Source organism: Lactuca saligna, chromosome 4 (assembly GCF_052625555.1).
Source record: "Lactuca saligna cultivar CGN05327 chromosome 4, ASM5262555v1, whole genome shotgun sequence".
Lineage (NCBI taxonomy): Eukaryota > Viridiplantae > Streptophyta > Magnoliopsida > Asterales > Asteraceae > Lactuca > Lactuca saligna.
Genome location: NC_136420.1, coordinates 89738334 through 89761847, shown reverse-complemented (window position 1 = coordinate 89761847; position 23514 = coordinate 89738334). Strand labels below are relative to the sequence as shown.

The 23514-nt window shown below is 33.8% G+C and overlaps 3 protein-coding genes across 3 annotated transcripts; 2 read left to right on the top strand and 1 right to left on the bottom strand.

Annotated features, from left to right (window-relative positions):
* The first annotated feature begins 6254 nt into the window (after positions 1–6254).
* Positions 6255–8434, top strand: LOC145042350 (Tetratricopeptide repeat (TPR)-like superfamily protein). Its single transcript, XM_078990743.1, has 2 exons — positions 6255–6787; positions 7146–8434. The coding sequence occupies exons 1-2, from the start codon at positions 6641–6643 to the stop codon at positions 8205–8207; spliced, it is 1209 nt and encodes a 402-aa protein (XP_078846869.1). The 5' UTR covers positions 6255–6640; the 3' UTR covers positions 8208–8434.
* A 662-nt stretch (positions 8435–9096) lies between these two features.
* On the bottom strand, positions 9097–10655 carry LOC145042349 (large ribosomal subunit protein uL5). Its single transcript, XM_078990742.1, has 5 exons — positions 10523–10655; positions 10279–10386; positions 10137–10179; positions 9520–9715; positions 9097–9412 (listed from the first exon to the last, which is right to left on the bottom strand). The coding sequence occupies exons 1-5, from the start codon at positions 10523–10525 to the stop codon at positions 9214–9216; spliced, it is 549 nt and encodes a 182-aa protein (XP_078846868.1). The 5' UTR covers positions 10526–10655; the 3' UTR covers positions 9097–9213.
* Positions 10656–20296: 9641 nt separating this feature from the next.
* LOC145039882 (replication protein A 70 kDa DNA-binding subunit A-like) lies at positions 20297–23020 on the top strand. The gene is made up of 12 exons (XM_078987884.1): positions 20297–20332; positions 20448–20594; positions 20671–20938; positions 21046–21139; positions 21218–21249; positions 21409–21493; positions 21594–21729; positions 21811–21944; positions 22097–22217; positions 22294–22473; positions 22692–22821; positions 22932–23020. The coding sequence occupies exons 1-12, from the start codon at positions 20297–20299 to the stop codon at positions 23018–23020; spliced, it is 1452 nt and encodes a 483-aa protein (XP_078844010.1).
* Positions 23021–23514: the final 494 nt, after the last annotated feature.

Here is a 23514-nt window from a genome sequence, read left to right as displayed (position 1 = left end):
CAATAGGTCCCAATGCATGACTCCAGATTGGGCCACCCCGCACCCTCAACAATCCACATGGCATTAAAGATTGGGCCACCCGCACCCTCAACTTTTGAAGTATATGTTTTCTAAGTTTTATTTACCCTTTGACAAACAATTGTTCTAATATTTCTTGTGATTCATGTTCTATTGGCAAGTCCTCAAAACTTCATTTACTATTAAAAGCAATCATATTTTGGATCTTGTTTTTTATGATGTTTGGGGTCCTGATTCTGTTACATCATTTGGTGGTCACCATTATTTTTTATTGTGTGTAGATCATTTTGCTAGATTCATGTGGATATTTCTTTTAAAGAAAAAATCTGATGTTTTCCCTACCTTTAAACAATTTCTCCTCACTGTTGAACGCCAATTTGACACTAAACTTAAATCTATTCAAACCGATTGGGGATAAATTCTGAAACCTTTCCTCCTTCTTTTCCACTCTTGGCATCATACATCACCTCTCTTTTCCACACACAAGTGAATAGAATGGCTATGTTGAACGTCGTCACTGACACATTGTCGAACCCGACCTCACATTATTAGCCAAATCCAATGTTCTGCAACATTTTTGGCATTTTGCCTTTGACACCGCCATTTATCTTATTAACCGGATGCCCTCACGGATAAATTCCAATACTTCACCTTTTGAACTTGTCTTTCGCCATCAACCTGATTATTCGTTCCTACAAGGTGTCAATGTTTTCCACACATACGCCCTTACAACAAACATAAAATGGACCTCTCCTCTATACCATGTGTGTTTCTCGGTTATAGTACCTCCCATCATGGCTATCGATGCTTCGATCCACAAACCGACCACATCTATATTGCACGCCATGTCCGCTTCAATGAACAGTTATTTCCATTTACCATGTCTCCAACTCCTCTTGATCCTTTTCCATTCAATGAACCATATTACTCATCTTATCCAACTGCTCCACCTATTCTAAATTTACCCAACCACCAAAATGACACACCACCACAAACATCTCCAACCATACAATCACCTACTTCATCTCAACCATCTCCTCTTTCTAGCCAAACATACTCCCGTCGCACAAATATACACCCCACCACTACCTCTACTTTTTCCGCTTATGACTGTTATACACATGCTTATCCCTCTTCTACTCCCGAGGCTTCCATACCGCCACCTTCCAACCCACCACCTCGCATTCGTCCCCCTAACTTAAGACAAAATCCCAAACCGAATCCCATATTTGATGTCAACTCCTGTCACACCGATACCACTCCACCTGATACCGAACCACAATCATTTACTATTGCTAACAAACATCCTCAATGGAGGCACCAACTCGTCGAGTAGAGGGATAAATGGCCATGTGATTTTTAGAGTCTACTCGACGAGTTGGTGGACCCCAACTCAACGAGTAGGAGCTATGAGTGAAAACCCTAATTTTTATGGTTTGTATCCTATTTAAAGGACCTTAAGCCTTCATTTCTGCATCCCTGAACATTTTGAGACACTGAGAGAAACCTTAAACGATCTGTAGTCGTTGTGAGAGAGAGAAAGGCTAAGATTTTGTGTTTTGCATTATTGAAAGGGGATTGAAGAGAAAAAAGGCTTGGAATGAGAAGAAGCCTCAAGATCTGGTGTTCTTTCAGTGCTAGCTGCTTTTTGGATGTAAAAAGCTTTCACCTTGATCATTGTTTAGTTAGATCTCATCATTAGGTAGTTTAGGGTCATTTCCATCCTTTCTTTGGGTCCTTAAGTTGTTTAGCTTGCCATGGAGTTGAGACTTTAGATTTGGACAATATAAGGTCCCTTTCAAACTTTATCAAGCTATTGGATAGCCTTCATACATCAAACCCTCTATAGAGCTTCTTTTGGCATTTTGAGCCCTAGATTCCATGCATGGACGTAAATCCTGCAGCTTTACGTGATACTTCATCCTTAGAAGGCTAGATCTAGAGTATGAGGCCTTAGTTATGCTTAAAAATATCTGAATGAGAGAATGGATTGAAAGGACTCGACGAGTTGGATAGGGTTTTCCCCGATAGTCTAGACGCACTACAACTCGGCGAGTTGATGAGACAACTCGACGAGTTGAGTTGGATTTTCCCGATACTTGAGAGAGAACAAAGGAACTCGACGAGTCGCATAGGTGCACTCGACGAGTTGGGTCAACATGGACAATTGACTCGAGTATTGACTTCCGTTGACTTTTAGGGTTTGGTCAAGACATAAGTTATGGAGACATTGAGGGGTAAAATAGTGTTTCACCCTTTCAGAGAGTGAGAGAAGGGGTTAGCCTAACTTTTTTAGAGTTGTGGTTATAAAGTGTTAATTGGAAATGATTATATTATGTAGGCAGAGTCTAGACTGTTCGTGGGGTACTAGATATACTTGATTGCTTATGAAGTGAGTCTTCTCACTATACTTACCTGAGTGGTAATACTGTGTGACTGGAGGGTCATATTTGAGTTATCGACCCGGGGGTCCTATGTGCTTATACTGAATTCTGTGATATTATGCATTTTGTCTTTATGATTTATGTTATATTATTATGTGCCTTACTGAGTTAGGACCGAGGGTCCAAACCGAGTTGTGAGACCGGAGGTCTTCACTGAGATACAGGACTGGAGGGTCCAACCCGAGCTGTGAGACCGGAGGGTCTTCACTAAGACACATGATCGTAGGGTCCACACTGAGCCGTGAGACTGTAGGGTCCTCACTGAGACGCATAACCGGAGGGTCCATGCCGAGCTATAGATATGAGAGTCAGATCCAGCAGGTCAGATAGAGGTTACTGATGACCCAGAGTCATTAGAAGAGTTACGCAGACCAGCTGTAACAACGTAAATTTTCAAAACAAATTTTCATTTTAAAAAAATACATTTACTCATAAAATAATGTCAAAACATAATGTATCAAATGTTATCAACACAAAACATATCCAAGAATCTCAAAACATAAACTCCACGAGTGTGTATGAATCATGCTGGCGCCTTCCAGCGATCATCACTAGTACCTGAAACACATAACACCACAACTGTAAGCATAAATGCTTAGTGAGTTCCCCAAAATACCACATACAACACATACGCCTTTCCAGGCCATAACTTTGTGAGATCTTCCGATCCAGGTGTCTCAGGGGACTTATGTCCCGAATTCCGGTAGACCTTCCGGTCCTACCGGTATTGACCTTCCGGTCTGTAACCTCCTGACCTTCCGGTCCATGTCATCTTGACCTTCCAGTCCTTATCATACATAACATACATAGCACATACATATCACATAACAACATATAGACATACATCTCATAGCATACAAGACCTTCCGGTCACACATAGGTACCCTTCCAGGTACAGTATAGTGAGAAGACTCACCTCGGATATCTCGGATAATCTCGCACACGTATGCACTGATCTAGCCTGTATCTAAACACATAAACAATTATCTCAAATCAATAACGGCTCTCCAGGCTAGACTAGTCTCTTTCATGACCTCTAAGAAGGCTAAAAGACCATTTTACCTTCAAATGGTCCACAAGTCCAAATGTTGACCAAAACCTAAAAGTCAATGGTCAACTTTGACCACACTCGCCGAGTGCACTCGGGTGACTCGGCGAGTCCATGCATGTCTTCTTCGCCCATGGTCCTCACTCGACTCGTTGAGTCAACTCTACACTCGTCCCTACTATTGCTCACTTCCAGGTCATGAAACGGCTAATTCGATATGTCAAAGGCACTCTCACTTATGGTCTCACTTTCTTGCGCCCATCATCCACTACCATTGTTGGTTATTCTGATGTTAATGTGGCTCGTTGACTTGATACTCGCCCCTCCACTTATGGGTAGTCAATATTCCTGTGGGGTAATCTTGTATCCTGGAGTGTTAAGAAGCATCCTACGGTTTCTCGCTCCAGTTGTGAATCTGAATATTAAGCCATGGCCAACACCACTGTTGAACTCGTGTGGCTCACGCATCTCCTTCGCGAATTACATGATTTGCCATCCGGTCGACCTATTTTTGTTTGCGATAACCAAAGTGCATTGTTCCTCACTCAGAATCCGGTCGCTCATAAACGCGCCAAACACATTGATCTCGATTACCACTTTGTTCATGAACTTGTGGCTTTCGTCAAATTCATCACTATGTTCGTTCCAACCAAACTTCATGTAGCAGACATCTTCATGAAGAGTCTTCCTCGACAACAATTTGAGAAGTTCCATCGCATGTTGCGTCTTGGTCACCTTCCGATTGAGGGGGAATATTAGTCTAACATAGTTTATTGTACTCATATTGTATTTACTTATTCTTTGAGGTGTTTGTTGTAATTTTTACATCTATATAATGAGAGAAACCCCCATGGTCTATTGACATGGATATTAATAACTAATCTCATAACTGCCCTATTATTCTTTAATCTTCTAGCCCTATCTTATGGGTGTTACAATATCTTTTGGATCTGAAGTTTGATTGTGTATTGAGATCCATGCATGAGATTTTGGTCTTATTTTTCCATTTTGACCTAGTTTGAGTTCTAGACTTGCATTAGGCATGCATGTCTGTAAAGCTACAACTTTTATGTTGGAATTGAAGTAAGAAAGCCTTATGGAAAGCATGAATGGGTGGCTTGAAATATTAAGAGCTTAACCTATTAAGTTGTGAGAGTTCAGCTTTCACGACGTGGCAGCCTGCGTACCAAGACATGACGTCTAGTGCCATCGTTATTGTTTTGTCGTGAATATGCCACGATGTGACCAATGAGTGGTCATGACAAGGGAGTGGACTGGGGGTAGACTTTGGCCATTGATCATTGACTTTTTGATTGGTTTGACTTTTGGTCAAACTTTGAGGGGTGTTAAGTTGTAGTCTGAAGTTTAGTATGTGTATGGTTTAGGAGGATCATGTAGCTTATACTATGGAACTTTATGTAGTGGATTTTAGCTCTTCATTCATGTTGTAGTGATCTGTTAGGCTGGTATATCTATTATGATTACATGTGCTTGCATGTTATTGTTTTGGACATAATGTGATTGGGTTAAAGCGGTACTGCTTTGTGATGTAGGCCAACAGTCGGGAGCAATTCAGTCTTAGGCTGTGGGCCCAGGGGTAATCCAGTCTTTATGGTTGTCGGCCCGGGGCAATCCAGTCTTTGTGTTGTAGTTATAGGGGCAATCTAGTCTTATGTTGTGGGCCTGATGTATGTACATTGTATATGTAATGTTGTGTAGGGTATTTTGGAGGAACTTACTAAGATTTGGCTTATATTTGTCGATTTAATTATTTTCAGGTACTTTAGATAATCGGAGCAAGACGAAAGTGTGATCGTACACATCCTCATGTTGTTTTATGTTTGATAGATTATCTTGATACTCTAACTTTTATGGATTTGATTTGAAAACAATATTTGATTTTCTGATGGCTTTATGAAAATACCATTTAAAAATAAAATAAAAATTACATGGTTTTTGCGATGTTACAAAATAACTTAGTCGTTCGGATCAAGATTTCATTTTCAGTTTTTTTCATTATGTCCTAAATTGTACAGTGCATTTGACCACTCTCTCATCCTCATGATCTCGCCTTCCGCCTCATCAGCTCCCACTCTTTCTATTTTGTCATTTGAACTTGCTATGACTTTATGTAATCTGTCTCCTAATTGTTAATTTTTATTTTCCGCTTACCCAACTCATACTCTTTCAACATGTTTAGTGTTTCAACCTCACATGAACGACATATTTCAAGGTATACCCCTAACGCGAAACTTGACACGAAAATGAACAGGTTGACACAACATGTTAATTAAAATAGCAAGCAGTTGCATAAATATAGAAGAAAAGTCAACAGGACAACAATACAAGATGTTCAAAGTCAATGTAGTGTCACCATCAAACACCCATGAAGACTAGGGTCGAGTAAATATCCTTGTTGGAACAAACCGGAATATAAACCAATTGAAATCAATCGGGAACCCAATATATAACTTAGTTCAGTTCTTGATTTCTCCGATTCTGAATTTTTCGCTTCCGGGCCCTAACAACTAGGAGTGTGCAAAATACTCGTCGGAACCAAACCGAACCCAATTGGGAACCGCATATGTAACTCGGTTCGGTTCTAAGTTCCTTCATATCCATAAATTTGATTCTTATTTTTCGATTCTGAATCGGTTCTATCCGGGTTGGTTGAGAAACCTAACTCACCCCTAAATTGAAGTATTGAAGACCACTACATAAATGAAAGCACATACAAAGGGGGGTCTTCTCAAAATATTGCAACGAAGATTTAATGGGCAGGTGGAAATATCCAATTGCAAAGAAATCTGAGGGCAACACCACAGCAACCGCACTCAGAATTTTACTCCCAATTCAATTGCGGGAAACCTTTGAGCAATTCCAGTTTCAATTCAACTTCAAAACAGCATCAATCGCTATGGAGATAGAACAATAGCAGCCACCGCATATGAGTATTGTAACACAAAACCTGAAAAACGCAGACCAAGAACCCTCCTCGTATACCCCGAAAGGTCTTCAGGGGCAAAATGGACAATTGAGCGATGACATTTGTAACCGACTATTCAAAATGCTGACATTCTGCTTAAACCCTAGATAAACCCTACAAATCGAAAAAATATTGTCGGATTAGATGCTATCTGCTTCGAATCGCTTGAAAATAGTGGTTATTCCCCGATGGAAAACCCCCTATTTGCTATATATTTCCTCCTTATGCAATAGTTGCAGCTACCAGAGTTCTAATCGTCGAGAATCAGATTTCTCTCCGAAGGCACTACATGTAAGTCGTTTTTCTTCTCTTTGCAAAATTTAAAATTTCGCATTTCACTCTAGGGTTTGTGCTTGTTAGCATCCATTTCTGCTTCACGGTGATTGATATTCTCGCGTTTTCATTAGGGTTTCTGAAATTCTCATTTGTCAGTTTGTTTTTGTTAACTGGATTAGGGCTCTGTTTTTTTTATGCATTTGCATTTGATTGCGAGTAATCAAGCTAAGCTTTTTTGTTAAAAAGAAATCACCATTGTTGCAATAATCTCCACAATAGACTACACTTACAAGATTGAGTGATTCTGGTTTAGTCCAAATACATAATATCGACCATAATGTACTGTAAGTTTTAACTAATCTTACTTATGCAGATGCAAATCACATCAACCCCAGTTAAACTTCCATGGATACGTCCACTATATCCCATGCTAAGAACCTGCACACTCAAAGCCCGATCATTGGTAACTCAAGCATCCATTGAAGACGAAGAATTAGCACATCAAATCTTTGACAAAATCATATCCGAGTTACAAAAAACCCCAAATTCCATCAACGAATTATGCACCAATCACATCAATAAACTCTGTAAAACAAAAAACCTCCAAACAGCCACTATTCTCCTCCAATTACTACACAATAAACACGCCATCAATGGCATCGACATCCTCCCATCATACAATCTCCTCCTCAATGCCGCCAGTGAAAACAACAATACCAAAATCGCCGCCCATATTTTCAAACACATGTACGTCAACCACCTTCCTATGAACTCCTCCACCTATTTTTACACCACCAAAGCCATTTCCAAGAGCAACGATTTAACTTTCATTTTATCTTTCCTTAAAGAAATCTCAGACTTAAATTACACTAGAGATGTGACAGTTTTTAACCGGATTATTTACGGATTTGCAGAATGTGGACACGTTCATAATGCGATTCTTGTTTTTGATAATATAAAGAGTTTAAAATGTAAACCCGATTTGATCACTTATAATACCATTTTGTGGATATATGGTAAAGAGGGACGATTGGATGAAATGCTTGATGTGTTTTCCAATATGAAAAAGACGGAAATACCCCCGGATATTGTTTCGTATAATACAGTGGTAAATAGTTTGCGGAAGGTTGGGAGATTTGATTTGTGTGTGGTGGTTATGAAAGAGGTTGGGGAAGTGGGATTGAAATTTGATTTGAGGACTTATACTGCTTTGATTGAGTGTTTTTTTCGATCTGGGAATGTGGAAGAATCATTGAGACTCTTTGAAGAGATGAAGCGAGGGCAAATTCGTCCTTCGATTTATGTTTATAGATCGGTGATTAGTAATTTGAAGAGATTGGGGAAGTTGGAATTGGCGGGAAAGTTGTTGGAGGAGATGAATGAATGTATGGAGGATCTTGTTGGTCCTAAAGATTTTAAAAGGAAAAATAGATGAAAAATTATCGTTAATTTTTTACTTAAGTTTAATTGGGTAGAATTTTCAAAGTATGATGTCATAATATACAAGTAAATGGAAGTATGTTGCGATTTCTCATTGTTTTTTCTTTCACTGTGATGAATTTTACTAGGTAGTTGGTTTGACTACAGTTATGATGTGATATTCAACATGTAATTGGAAGATATTGATAAATTGACACTGCAAAATGGACATATTGAAGACTTGAGCTCTGTAGTATCTTCTTGTCTGATATTTTCATGCAGAAATTTTTTGAATTTTGCTGCTGTTCATGAATGTTTTATGTAGATCGCAATGTACTTAACAAAAAAAATGTATTAAACTAGGGATATTCACCAATATGATCAAATTTCTTAATTGCATTCACATCATCATAAACATTTTAATGTTCATAAGCAAACAAGATGTTTAAGCTGTTATTGTGATCGACATTCAGATCACAAAATCTGTGAAAGACGTATTTAAGGCAGTTTGCCTTAAGTAATATGCCATGTTTAATTACTATAATAACCCATAAATTTATTAATAATCAAAATAAAGATACATAATATAACCATAAGTTTTTAACCATATTTCATAAACGTCGACCTCTTTGTCCAATTTTTTTGGAATGGGTACCTATTTTTTGATAGATGGTAAAACCCATAAAATTAAGACTTTATGTCATGTATAACAAATAGAGCCTAAACTTTTAGGTTATACTCGTCTCCATTGGTATTTATATCATTAAAAGCATAAAATTCTTCAAAAAAAATTGGAACATTTTCTTAGTTAGATTGATTTTCATTAAGATCGTCTAAATCAAAAGCAAGACTGCAACTTCGTAGTCTTAAAAAAGATCAAAAGCAGTTAAGCACTTGTACCAAGATTAAAAAGGGTCCAAAACAAATCAAAACTCACATTAATCATAATCCTCAATAGTAAAACTTTCAAAAACCAAACTCCAAAATTTTACAAAAAGAAGACAATACTATTAATAATAAATCTAAGCTCCAATTTGTTGAGATTTGTTGAGAATGACACCCTCGTATTTCACTTGAAACCATTTCATCGCATCATCCTTTGTCACTCGGTGTTGGATCCCAACACGTGCCTTGCACCTACGACGACGGCCAACACGGTATCCGGGACGTTCTAGAACCACAAAGAAATCCATACCATAGATACCAGTAGACGGGTCATACCTATAATCATAAAATTAATAATTCACTTAATCCATTAAGCTATAAAAATGGTCATTTAGTCTCATTCAGTCACTTTGCTTTATCCATTAAGACAAAGATAGACTTACTTGATACCAAGATCGATGTGCTCTTGAATACCAAATCCAAAGCATCCAGTGTCACTAAAGTTGCGCCTCAACAACTCGTATTCCTTCACCTTCAAACCACTTTCCAAAAGTTGCATGGCTTTGTCTCCTCTAACAGTGACATAACATGCAATCTTTTCATTACGCCTGATCCCAAATGACCTCACAGTGTACCTTGCTGTAAAAATCAAAATAAAACAATTAGTCATAGGTAACTTTGTTTGGTTGGATAACCTTTATTTCATTGTTATTGAAAGGGTATTTTAAGTGCTTTAGATGTATTGAACTATGTGTGGATCAAACTATATTGGGCTTGAAAGCTTCGAAACTAAGCTATTTGATTGTCTGAGCTTAAGAGCAAATCAATTAACCATTCATGAAAAAGGATCATATCTTTAGTGTCTTTTATAATAACTTTTATCATCGGTAGACAAAAACGAAACCCCATTTGCGTAAGTGATACGATTAATCACTAACTGTACCATCGGATTATTTTCTATACTTAGATTCAGTTTAAACGAACTCAACGAAAAGAACAGATATTGCAAGATAGAAAACTTAAACATGAATGATGTAATGTGGATGAAAATAGTTCTTACCCTTTGAGAAAACAGGGGATTGGCCGCTCAGTTGCTCCAAAACCTAAATCGTATTCATCAGATGTATAATATCAAAATCGCGAGATACAGAGTGTAAATCTAAAACTCGGTTTGAAAAACTGATGGGGGAGTAAATAGATACCTTGGCAGCACGGGTGAGACGATCGCCGCTTTCTCCGACTGAAATGTTGAGGACGAGTTTCTGAACCTTAATTTCCCTCATTGGGTTCGCAAGCTTCCTTTCTGAGGCCTACACTTAAAAAGAACACCATCGTCAAAGAATCAAAACGAGAAATCACAAAACAACATCGAAATATGCTATTCTGTTGATTGTGCGTGTTTGTATGTGTGTGTGATAGAGAGGGAGGTAGAAGGAGAGAGATTACCATTGTTGGATGCGCAGGTTGCAGAAACGGTGGCAATAATCGAAATGGCGTAAAGCTTTATCTGTAAATATTGCTAGGGTTTTGTTCGAGATTGTGTTTTATGTAGAAGAGGCCCATATAAAGACCATCCAACCTACTTAGCCCGCTTTCAGGCTTTCAGCCCACATCTTTTATAGCCCAACAGGTTTATCTTATATACATATTCACGTATTGGGTCGGGTTTCAAGTACACTTTCCACACCAAAATGCAGAGCATTTGAGACTACATTTGTTTAGGATATTAGGTTGGATTGGGTCCCATCGGGTCACGTTGAATTAGATTGGATTTGATAGGGTTAAGAATATAAATAGTCTTATCCGTAAGTTTGCGAATTATATTAGGGTCATGTTTCTGAAGGAACCGAAAAGAAAAAATATAAAGAATTTGAATCCAATTTCATATGGTTGACACGAAATGAAATTAGAATTAATTATAGATTTTGTTTAGTTTGCAGGAAAATAAAACTGGAATCTATATAAAATAACAGAATTACCCTTTTATCTGTTTTGCTTGATTTTACTTTATTATTTTACTATATGTAAAGATACATTATATAAATTATAAAACTAGTAAAATCTCGACAGTGGCAGTATGTTGTAGTGAGTATTGTTGTGTTGAGTGATTGAGAGTTGTAGTGAGTTTTCCATTGTAAGTCTTTTTCAACCATCTGGTTTTTATTTACAATAAAAGAATTGTTGATGTTGTCATATTTTAGTGTTTTGTTCATGGTATTAGAACGAGCTTCTGCTTGTTCTTGATTTCTTGTTATTTCACGTCTAGATCTAGATGTGTTGTCCTTTTGGTCGATCTAGGGTTTTTTGTTGCTTTGCAAGTCTATTCGTTCGATATAGGTTTTTTTATGGTTAATTGTGTTTGTTCATGGTGTTTAAAGGCTTATCGATCGATCTGTGGTTGTTTGTTGGCGTTGTCATCTTCGGTAGTTCTTCGTCACAGTGTTTAGTAATAAACGAGGGCTTGGTAGTAAACGATTAGGTTGACTATTGTTATCGTAACGACCAACACTAAGCCTTTTCGGTCTAGCTAAATTCGTGCAAACGAGATCTATAAACGTAGGTGATTCCTAGCATTTGAATGGCGTTCTGCTTCAGTGTTTAACCTTGTTGATCTAACGAAACTACCTTGCTGCTTACAAAGCTTTTTTGTGGAATCATTGTAAGTTTTGCATGACTGTTTTTTGTTTGGGCTAATTCTTGTTGTTTGCGGAGTTTCTTCATTGAATCACTGTAAGTTTCGCACACGTTATTGTATGTTTGGGTTAATCCTGGTTGATTTCTGTGTGTTGTTATGTATTTATGTGTCTTTGTGTGAATCTTCTGTTTGATCTGATTGGTAGGTTTCTTGTCTTGTAAATATGACTGGTAATACTCCCTAAACTGATGAATCGTCTAATAAAATTGAAACTATTGATTTTTATGATCTTTAATTTCATCCTTTTGACAATATGATTACCACTATTATTAGTTTTTAACTTCTTGAAACTGGAAATTTTACGATCTGGAGGAGCCCAATGACAAGAGAGCTAAAGGCTCAAAATAAAATTAGATTTGTTGATGATAATATTTGTTAAAACGAAGGATGATCTTGTCAAGTCACTTAAGTGGGATAAAGTATATGCTATTGTTTTTTCTTGGATCTTATGATCTTTATATGAGTCTATATGTGTTGGACATGCTTGTTCTGAAATTTCTCTCGCTATTTGGAGTGAACTGTTTGATACATATAATAAGGTTGATGGCTTAGTTGTGGTTAACTTGCATCAGCGTATGGTCGTATGCCTATTAATTGTCTTACTCAAAGTGGCTTAAGTATTGTTGATTAGTTTGATAAACTTGATGTTATTCGAAGGAATTTGATGGTGTTACTAATTTGAATGAGTGTACATGAGAAGGTGCAACTCAATTTAATAATCATTCAAAGTTAATGAATTTAATGCAGTTTCTTAGTGGTTCATGTGACTCTTTTAGTCACATTAAGAGTCATATTCTTCTTCTTGAACATTTCCCTGATGTGAAAACTACTTTTTCAACTGTTTCTAGAGAATAGTCTAACCTGAAACATGGTTTTATAATTGTGTCTTCCAATATAACTTAATCTTTTGGTTTTGCTAGTAAAATTAATGACATTGGAAAATCTAAAGGTAAAAATCAGGTTTTTCAATGCAACCATTATGGTCTCAAAAGGTCATACCATTGAGAGATGTTACAAATTAATTGGATTTCCCAAATATTTTAAACATAAAAATGATTTTAACAGTACTAACAAGTTTTCAAATAATACTTATGTTATTGCTTCACATGTGAATGAGTCTTCTAACGCTTCTTCATGTTATGTGGATAAGTCTTATCAACATTTTCTTACTTCTGATCAATATTCTAAGATCATGTCCCTTATAAGTGAGAAACAATTTGCTGAGGACATGTCTTCTAATGCCAATATGACAGTTTTTTTTAACGACGAGCAAAAGTTATCATTAGCAAACAAAAAGCTTGAAATAGAAGATTAAGTCTTGATACAATAAAAGTTTAAGAAATGAGACATACACCAATCAAACCAAACAATAATGGAAGATTTGGATCCACACTTAATCCAATTAAAAGTGTTAATGCAAATATCATCTGCCACGTTTAATATAGCTCACCTTTCATTTATGAAAACTAACACATTTCACGCCTTCCAGATCATCCATAATAGCGAATAAACAAATGACATGAGCAATTTCTTCAAACCTTTTCCCACACCTGTTAAATTAAGCCTAGCCATAAGACTATAGCATGAAGAAGGAATATCACTCCAAATATCAGACCATCCAATAAACCATATCCACACGTCTCTAGCATAATCACATAAGAAGAATAGATGCTCTGAGCTCTCCCCCATATTATGACATAAAGGACAACGAGTTGAAGGAACATTAAGCCTAGCCACAAGATTACCTGTAACAATGTTTTTTATGGTAATACTAATTAGGTTGTAGATTCAGAAGCTAGTCAACATATGACTGCCGCTAAATCACAGTTAGTTGATATTGTGGATATTTCTATATTAGATCTTAAAGTTGATCATCCAAATGGATCAACTACGAGAGTTAATAAATTTGGAAATACTCACTTGTCTAATTCTATGTCCTTACTTGATGTATTTGTAGTCCAAGAATTTCATGTTAATATTTCATTTGTTCACAAGTTATGTAGGGATAATAAATGTCAAGTTGTTTTTGATGAACATAAGTTTGTTGTTCAGGATTCGTTGTCCAATGAGATTGTGGAGATTGGTAAGAATTTGGAGTACTTTAGTGTTTTAATAGTAAAAATAATGGTAGGCCTTGTTTTTTTTTAAGTCTACTACTTGTTTTGTTTCAAAGTTAATTTGGTGTAATAGACTTGGGCATCATGTTGGTCAAGCTTTAAACTATTTAAAAGGTTCCTTGAAATTTAGTAATGAAATTATTCCTCACTATGTGGTGTGTCATAAAGCTAAACAAACTAGATAATATTTTCCTTTAAATGCACATAAACTAGTTTCATAGGAGAACTTGTTCATGTGATGTTTAGGGCCCATACAAAGTTATTACTTATGGGGGTTTTAGGTTTTTTCTAACTATAGTTGATTTTCCAAGGGCAACTTGGGTATATCTGTTAAAAACCAAAGAATAAGTTTTCGCTTGTTTTCAAAATTTTTATACATTTCATGTGAATTAGTTTAGTAGTAAAACTAAGATTTCGAGGTCAAACAATGGAACTAAATGTGCTAATATTATAATGATTTTTTTTAAAGCAAATGGATTGTTCATCAAACAACTTATGTTCATACACCACAACAAAATGGTGTTGTTAAAAAAAAACATAGGCATCTTGTAAATGTTTTAAGATCTTTATTGTTTCAGTTTGGGTTACTCAAAAAGTTTTGGGGTGAAGCGGTTCTTAATGTTGTTTTTCAAAAAAAAAACTTCCCTATCTTGTTCTTAAAAGGAAGTCACCTTTTGAGTTGGTTTATAAGATTTATCCTAATTTTGTTAATATTAAGGGTGTTTGGTTGTTTATGCTTTACTGCTAAACTTAATGTTTCGGAAAAATTTTCCGAGAGGTCTAAAAAGTGTGTGTTAATTGACTATTCTAATGAGAAAAGAAGGGTATAAACTTTATAGTCTCGATAATATAATTTATTTCTTTTCCAGGGATGTGAAGTTCTATGAATCTGTTTTTCCATACAAAATGGCTTCTAACTCTAATGGTGTTTTTTCCGGATGATTCTTTTTCTAATTGTTCTTTTTCCTTGGGATACATTTTCATGTGATGAGTTGATTGTATATTATATAGTGAATGATAATCGTTCCATGAGAAGTTATAGCAGTAGCAATCATGGTGGAAATGTTGATGTAAATCATTCCTTGAATGCAACTAATTTTGATCACGGTTGTACATGTTCTTTGGGTGCAATTGGATCAAGTCAGTAAGGTATTCAAGATGATATGACAAGTACTTTGCAGCCTGAGATGGTTACTTTATAAATTCCCAATCTATTTGAGAAAAAATATATTTTTCTACATCTAATCTTCATGAACATCATTTTGTAGGTAATAGGAGGTATAATCGTGAGTCTAAATTTCCTTAAAAATTTAATGATTATATAATTAAGGGAAAGTATAAATATGTTATTGAAAAAAATGTTAGTTATGCTTTTTTGGATTTTGAAAATAAACATTTTATTTTAAAGGTCACTATTCACATGTGAATTCTCACGGGTCCTTGCAAGGCAGCAACGTTCGTATTCAGAAGAAGGTTCACACCTATCGGGGAAATTCGCATCCGAAGGCGTTCGCACCCGAGGCTAGCATTTAGACCGAGAACTTTTGCTTTCCGACTGAACGAGTTTGCTTCCGCCTACCTTCACAATTCTCAGGCTCGTTTGCAGTTCTCGACAGGCTTCGCTTTGAACCCTCCCTCGCATCCGAGCCTTCCTATTCACAGGAGCTCCCCTCGCATCGAACCTTCCCTTTCGTAGTAGCCCCTCTCGCACCCAACAGCCTCTTGCATAAACTTTCCCCCTCTAGCACCGAACATCTTGCCTTCGCAGATTCGCATAAACTTCCCGGTTTTCGATCATTTTCGCGTTTTAAGCCCGTTTTGATGATTTTGATAGAGGATTTTCTTCCAAACTCGTATTTTGACATATAAGACCCATAAACTCGTATTTAACTCCTATTTTGGGGCAAATTCTTATTATGACTCATATATTTTGTACAAGATATTATCTATGGGTTGTTGACTTTTCCAAGAACTTATGACACCAAGCCATCCCCATATCCACTTTATGTCACTATACACACTATACCTAGTCAAATCATTGTCCTTTCAACATTACCCAACACTCCATCAGATTTCCTTAATCAAATCCACTCAAGGAAATCTTTATTCTTCATATTTCCACAAAATCTCATTTGCCTCCACCCAAATCAAACTTATTTTCTTTCTTTTTCTCTCTCTCATTCTCTCTCTTTGGAACTCAAAACTTCCCAGGAAGATCTCGAGTTCTCCTCCATTTTTGGTAAGTATCCTCCTTCTACTCCTAACTAAATAGTACTACTTCATACAAATTATGGATCATTTACACAAAATATGGGCATATTTGTTCTTAGGATCTTCAAACCTTCAAGCATCCTTCAAGTGTTCTTGACTAGAAACTCCCCTTTTCTCAACCTTCCACCTACGGAAATCACTCAAGGTGAGTTCATACCCCATTCTTTTCACTTTTCATCTAGTTTTATAGGGGGAATACAAGTTACAACATCAAAACATGCTTAAACTCAAATAACAGCTTTCAACAGAAAAGTTATGGCTCAATCACGAATTGTTTTGACCATCTTAAACTCCATAACTTTCAAAACTGTTTAATATGCAAGTAGTTCAGGTTTATACCTTTCAAATGACTACTTACTCATGTTCACATGATTTTTCTACAATTTATGGTGATTTTTACAAAACTGTCTATCACTACAGTAAGGATTTCGGACCAGTTAGTAAAATGGTCATTTTGACACTAGTTAGGAATAATTAAAAATCATAATAAAAATTATGAGTATACTAGACACATTTTATGAACTTCCGGAGTTTACAGATTTAGATTTCAACTCACGATGATTTTTCTATAATTTTTACAATAACAGTGACAGAAAAGTAAAACTAGTTACAAACAGTTTACAAGTTATTAACACTTTGTAATGTGTTGAGCAAAGTGTTTATCTATGATGACTACGTATTTAATCATGTTATCTGTTAAGTTACACTTAAATAACAGAAATACTCATTCATTATAAGAGTTCTTAGTCATTACAAACATACAAGATGAACTATAATAAGTATAGTTTATGATTTGTTAATCTACTATTCACCACGAAAATGTTCAATTCTCACTACAAATGGGTTTTTCATTACTATGTACATTCATGATAAACTATAATAGGTATAGTTTATGTTACATCAACTCTATGAACTTAATAAGGAAGGTTATATTCCTACTACCAAAAAGGATTTTCAATTATACTATACGTAAACTTGTTAAATCCGGTTGTGAGGAATTACTTCATTGTACTCTTAGAGTATTGATTAAAATCTCATAGTTATAACCAGAGTCTCTTGTAGGGAGAGCGTGATACTTGTATATAGATCTATATTGGGATTGACAACCCACACATTAGCTGCATGCAACAGCTAGACCGACAAGTGTGGTGACAAGTATGTCGCCACATGTTACTATATCAATCAGTATGGTTATAATAACTCACATAGGAAAATAACAACACACATAGTTTACGGGGATCTCTACATTTAGAATGAGTTTTATTTTTATAAAACTGCTTATACTATTATAAGTATGGTAAAATACTTGTACATTTTGGTCTTTGGGTCTTAAGACTACAACTCATTTAATAAGGAAAATTGGATTTTCCTTGTTCATACATTATATTTACAGAGAAAGGTTTTCAACTTTATATACAAAATCTTATACACTCACCAACGTAATCGTTGACACTCTTTCAAAATTTACTTGTATTCTAAGGTAAGAAATAAAAACAAGTGACTACCAGCTTTTGATGATGGAACGCTTCAGCGTTAGACAAAACATTTTATTATTATATTGTAATCGATTTTGAAACATGTAACTCATGAAATCATGTAACTTTCTTGATTATATTTATGATAATTGTATTTAATTTGATCACTATTATACTCGTTGTTGTGATATTATACATGAAGCCCTCCACCCTTGGACGTTTCCGCCATCCGTTGTTTGAGGGTGTGACACTTAACTCTTTTTAAGTTTTAAAAGGACATCAAACTTTTGACTTTGTGCTCATTTAGTCACTTAACTTTTGGTTTGATCACTTAACTTTAAATTTGTGCTCATTTAGTCACCTAACTTTTAAAAATTTGTTCATTTAGTCGCTAAATTTTTGAAAAAATTCAAAAGTTTAGTGGCTAAATGAACACAATTTTAAAAGTTAGGTGACTAAATGTGACAAAACCAAAATTTAAGTGACTAAATGAGCACAAAGTCAAAAGTTTGATGATATTTTAAAACTTAAAAAGAGTTAAGCGACTAAATGAACAAAAAACCAAAAATGACCTAAACCTATATATACATATATATATATATATATATATATATATATATATACACACACACACACACACACACAAATGTTTAAATTAAGAATAGATGATAATCGATATTAATTCTGTTAGTGTTATTTTAAAGAAATTTAATCATTTCCTTGATTTATTGCCATTGATACTATAGATAGGAAAAGATGATAATTAAACTGTAAATATGGTAAATCATTAGAGAGAGATCTATAAGTTTAAAACTTATTTTATTCTAGAATTGTAGTGTGTGTGTGTATATATATATATATATATATATATATATATATATATATATATATATCATAATCTAATAAAACGGTACCAAATCGCCATGTGGCAATCAATAAGCTTCCCCCCAACAATTTTTCCCGCTCAAAATTGAAAGTTAAATTCCTTATTTGCCCTTTGTTGAAAATAACTATTCTTCAATACTTAAATACTTAATTTACGGAATTCATATTTAAAAATCACGTAAAATCAGGAAAATTTTTACAAATATTTTTTGTATATATCTGTACATAAAATAAAATCAGTATCAACTTTCAGAAATAATAATATATACAAATTTAGCACTCAAAATGTAATCACCTAAAAGATAATGAAACATCTTACCTTAATTTTTCGGATTTGAAATTTCAAATCTTCCTATTCCAATAAACCTGCATTAAAAATCACATAAAATCAGGAAGAATTTTTCAATTAAAAGATAACATAACATCTTACCTTAAATATCGTAAACATCACGGTTCTTTCAGTTTTTGAAGTATATATCCACCGGTTACTTGGATATATGATATTCTGCTTCATATTCTTCCTGTATCGACTGCATCTTTGAAATTCTGCTTCATCAAACTTCAACGCATAAGGTTAGTTTTTATTCTATCGTGATTTATTTATGCATTTATTTCCTTCTCCTTCATCTTCTTCATGGTTTCTCTATCGCATCTCAGTATTCCTGAATCATCATATTTTGCTGGATATAATATATCTAATATTGTAGTGGGATTCTAAACCGTTTTTTTCTGTTTTTATTCTACTATAAAGATCAATGTAATTAGCATTAAACATTCAATTCATCCTTCTTTGCTGGAAATAATATAACAAATAGCATAATACTTTGCTGGAAATTATAATTTTTGCTGTAAATAATATAGCAATTAGCATAATGTGATGCTAAACTGTTTTTTTATTTTATATATACACAAAGTACTTTCCAGAAAATAATAATAAAATAACAGACAAAAAGAAATTGTACACATGTTCAAAATTTAACAATGTACTTTTATGATGAATCAGAAAGTAGGATAATATAATAATAAAAAAAAATATGTTACTATTTCCTCAATTTAACCCTTTGTTTTTTTTAAGTTAACATATTCATCTGCTTATTTAAGTGAGTCAACTCACTCCTTTTCTTCTTACTTTTTTGTGTTGGGTTTCATGAGCTAATAATTAAGGTTGTGTTATTGATTTTATTCGTAAAAAAAATTAATAGAATCAAACAAAATCATTTTTTGATGATCATACCTATGTTTAGCATTATTGTTGTTGTTGTTTAATTTTATTTATTTTTTTATCTAACTAATAAACCTTCCAAGTATGTGAATAGTTGTTTTTAGTTGTGGGAATTTTCTAAAATTGTTTATTTAAATCATATTAGTTAGTGAAAATATCATCATTTGCACGTGTAGTGAAACAACATTGCCCATGTATGGAATTATAATGTATAGCATTTGATAATTGTTCTATAAATTTGCCCAAAAATTGATAGTGTTGGATGTAAGGTAAAATACTGAAATATTATTGTCTAAATACATATTTAACCGGTTACACTATTAGTCATTACAATTACAATTTGGATTTATTAGTGATGTTTGTCATTTTTTTCTGTGCATCTATTACACTCCAAATCCAAGTATTCAAGAAACAAATATTTACTGTTTTTGCTCTATTTCTAACTTGTCAAATGTTTACAAAATTATGTTTGGTCCTATTTTTACCCATGTCAACTTTGTGAATGTATATATTTTAGACAAAGTGAATGTATTTTTAACAGTATTTGAAACAATAATGTTTTCCATCTATATTTGTGCTCTAATAGATGATGTAATATGTTTATAATTGTTTGCATTTAATATTAACTGTTTAATAATATGCTTTCAATTTATAATGTAAAGGGCAAAATTGATAATAATTTCAATATGCTATCAATTGTTCGCAGATAATGAATATCGGCAATAAACTATATCTAAAAGACATTGAACATATTGCTGATGATTCACATATCAAACTACGGGTGTTAAAGATTTGGAATTTTATAAAAAATAACCACGTTTTATCGATTGAAATGATCGTCATGGACGAGGAGGTTAGTTAACTTTTTTTAAACCTACTAAATATTACATATGTTTCAAAGAATATTTTTTTTGTTTTTGTTTTAACAGGGTACAAAATACCAATCTCGTGTTTTCCACCAAAATTTTTCAAGATTTCGTGACCTTTTAAAGGAAGGTGAAAGTTATATCATTTTAAAACCAAACTTGGCGGGTGTTAAAAATGGTTTTAGTGTTACCGGTCAGAAACAGACATTAACTTTGGATTGGAAAAGTATCATAAAAAAATTTGATGATTTTTCGGGTCCCGTTAATGGTTTTGTGTTTGTTGATTTCAACTCTATCATCGAACAGAAATGCCCAAGAGACACATTATTTGGTTAGTTGTTTAATTTTATTCCATTCACTTTTATGACTAAAAGAAATAAATTATAAATGTTAGTATTTAACTGATTCTTATATTTTTTTTATTTTAAAATTGTGTAGATGTTATTGGGCTAATTGTCTCATTTAGGCTACTTGAGACAACCAATCCTAATCCATCAAAACATTACATGAAGATGACTATTAGCAACTTAGAGTGAGATGATATTTATTTCATTTATTTATTATTTTTAGTCATATTTTTTCATACTAATTAAATTAATTTTTTATTTAGGTCTGTACACCTCAATGTCACTATATTTGGAAGTTAGGCACATGAGATGTCACATTACCTGAAAAGTAACACCACGATTACTTGTGTTGTTATAGTGATGCAGTTCGTGAAACTTAACGTTTGGAATGGTTTGTATTTTATTACTTAATTTGTTTTCCAATCTACTTTTATTGACTAATATGTTTTTACAGGAATTAGTCAAGCCCAAAGTCATTTTGATGTAACCAAAATGTTCATTAATTCAGACATTGTTGAAATTAATGAGTTTAAGAAAGAGTTAGTTTTTTTAATTTTTATTTAAACTTATTTATGTTATTATATTTATATAGATGAATACAATTTCTTATATTTAATAAATTAATTTTAAACATTGCAGATTGAAGGCTAATAACAAAGGAGATATGTCTGAAAAAAGCATTACTACACTCCCAAGCTACTCCACCTTTTATATAGATGATTTTAAAGGTGATTTCCCTTTAAAAACTGTATGTGAGATCACAGAACCACTTAAGGTATATGTTCTTTACTTTATATCCTTTAATTTTATTTGAACATTGTATTTTTTTTTTAATTTTACATTTTATTTGATATAGGAAATGAAATTTCTATTAGCTGGTTCCATCGTCAATATAAAGACAGAATCTACCTTGGTATTACGATGCGTGCTACAAATGTGGAAGAAGGATAAACAATGTGCCCAAAACCAATCTTTCCTATACCGCCCCCGGCAAGATGGAAGATAGTGTTGTAATTAAGTGTAAAAATGCAGCTTGCAACGATTCGAATTTTCATATTGTTATAAAGTATACATATACCTCCATTTATATTAATCATTTCAATCATTCAACAAAAATAATAAACTAATCTAATATTTTTTAGGTATATAATTCCAATCAACGTACAAGATCATACTGGCACCATCAGATTCACTCTTTTTGATAGGGAAGCAAAAAGATTGTTGGATATAAGTGCATTCGAGTTGAAAAAAATACATGAAGAGGTATAGTTTTTTATTCATATTTTTTTTATCAAATAACATTTTATTTGTTTTAATATATTAAACAATCTTCTTACAGGCTGGTGAAAGTTTGGAACTATATCCAAATCATATGAACGTCTTGAAAAACCGCAAATTTGTGTTTCTTGTAGATGTTACATCCTACAATGTCACCAACTATAACAATATCTACACCGTTGTCAAACTTACAGAAGATGAGTCTGTTGTTTTAGAATTGGAAAGTAAACGAGAACTTATGGTAAATAATGTTTTAATGTTCAATATTTATATTTATTTTTTATTTACATACATAACGTTTTACATATTTCCATATTATTTTCTAGAGTGTCCTTAAATAAAGTACCCATGGAATCAGATGAGGTCATTCAAAATGTTCAAAAGGTATGTTATATTCTCATATTAACTTTTATTTATATTTAATTAGATCGCTTGTCAACTTATGTTTTTTTAATTTAGGATGTCATATCACAAACGGATGAGAATTTTACTCCCTCAACAATTGATAAATCATCTGCAACAAGTCCATTGAAAATATCAGGTGATTTGAAGCGCAACCTCCATGATATTTATGATGTTGATGGTGGAGGTGATTTGAGTTCAATAAAATCTAAAAGAAAATCAATGGGAGAGGTAAACCCACTTTTAGTTCCAAAAGTGGAAAAGTGAGTTGTTATGGTGATGACGTTTATGATCTAGAAGATGATGGTGATGCAAATTCTATAAAATCAAATACGGAATCTTTTGGTGAAGATACTCCAGTTTGGGTGCCAAAAGTGGAGAACTGAGTTGATTATGGTTTTTAAAAACAATTATTAAGTTTGGTTTTGTTTTAAAGACTATTTCGTTGCTTCGTTCAAGTATTTTGGGGACTTTCGTTTGTTTTTATACGTTTGTTTTGTTTATTTGAAGTGGTTTAACAGTACATTTTTACTTATTTGACACTTTCGCTTTAAAATTTGTTTGTATCACAATTACACTAAAATTAATCTTGGAAAACAATATGTTTAAAAACAGTTAAATTTAAATTCACAACAAGCAATGTACTTGTGTACAAGGGCATAACGAATAGTTTTTACATTGCAATTGTTTGTTTTTCTGTTTACGTCGTATACTAAAAAAACTATCATTATTTCTTTTGAATAGAAAAGGACAATTCTACCCTTATATATTGATCGTTTTACCAAATAACTTATTTCATAATATAGCACCCTACTATTCATAAAAAGCGACATAAAGGGCAATGGACTAATAGGAATGAACCAAAAAAAGGCAATCAACT

Excerpts from the sequence above, each read along its gene's own strand:
- LOC145042350 (XM_078990743.1), top strand. The coding sequence starts at position 6,641 with ATGCTATCTGCTTCGAATCGCTTGAAAATAGTGGTTATTCCCCGATGG. Across the intron at positions 6,788-7,145 it reads TCTCTCCGAAGGCACTACAT|ATGCAAATCACATCAACCCC; the intron begins GTAAGTCGTTTT and ends TTACTTATGCAG.
- LOC145042349 (XM_078990742.1), bottom strand. Across the intron at positions 9,716-10,136 it reads ATCCCCTGTTTTCTCAAAGG|CAAGGTACACTGTGAGGTCA; the intron begins GTAAGAACTATT and ends TGATTTTTACAG. Across the intron at positions 9,413-9,519 it reads CACATCGATCTTGGTATCAA|GTATGACCCGTCTACTGGTA; the intron begins GTAAGTCTATCT and ends TTATGATTATAG.
- LOC145039882 (XM_078987884.1), top strand. The coding sequence starts at position 20,297 with ATGTTTTCCATCTATATTTGTGCTCTAATAGATGAT. Across the intron at positions 20,595-20,670 it reads TGATCGTCATGGACGAGGAG|GGTACAAAATACCAATCTCG; the intron begins GTTAGTTAACTT and ends TTGTTTTAACAG. Across the intron at positions 21,730-21,810 it reads AGATCACAGAACCACTTAAG|GAAATGAAATTTCTATTAGC; the intron begins GTATATGTTCTT and ends TATTTGATATAG.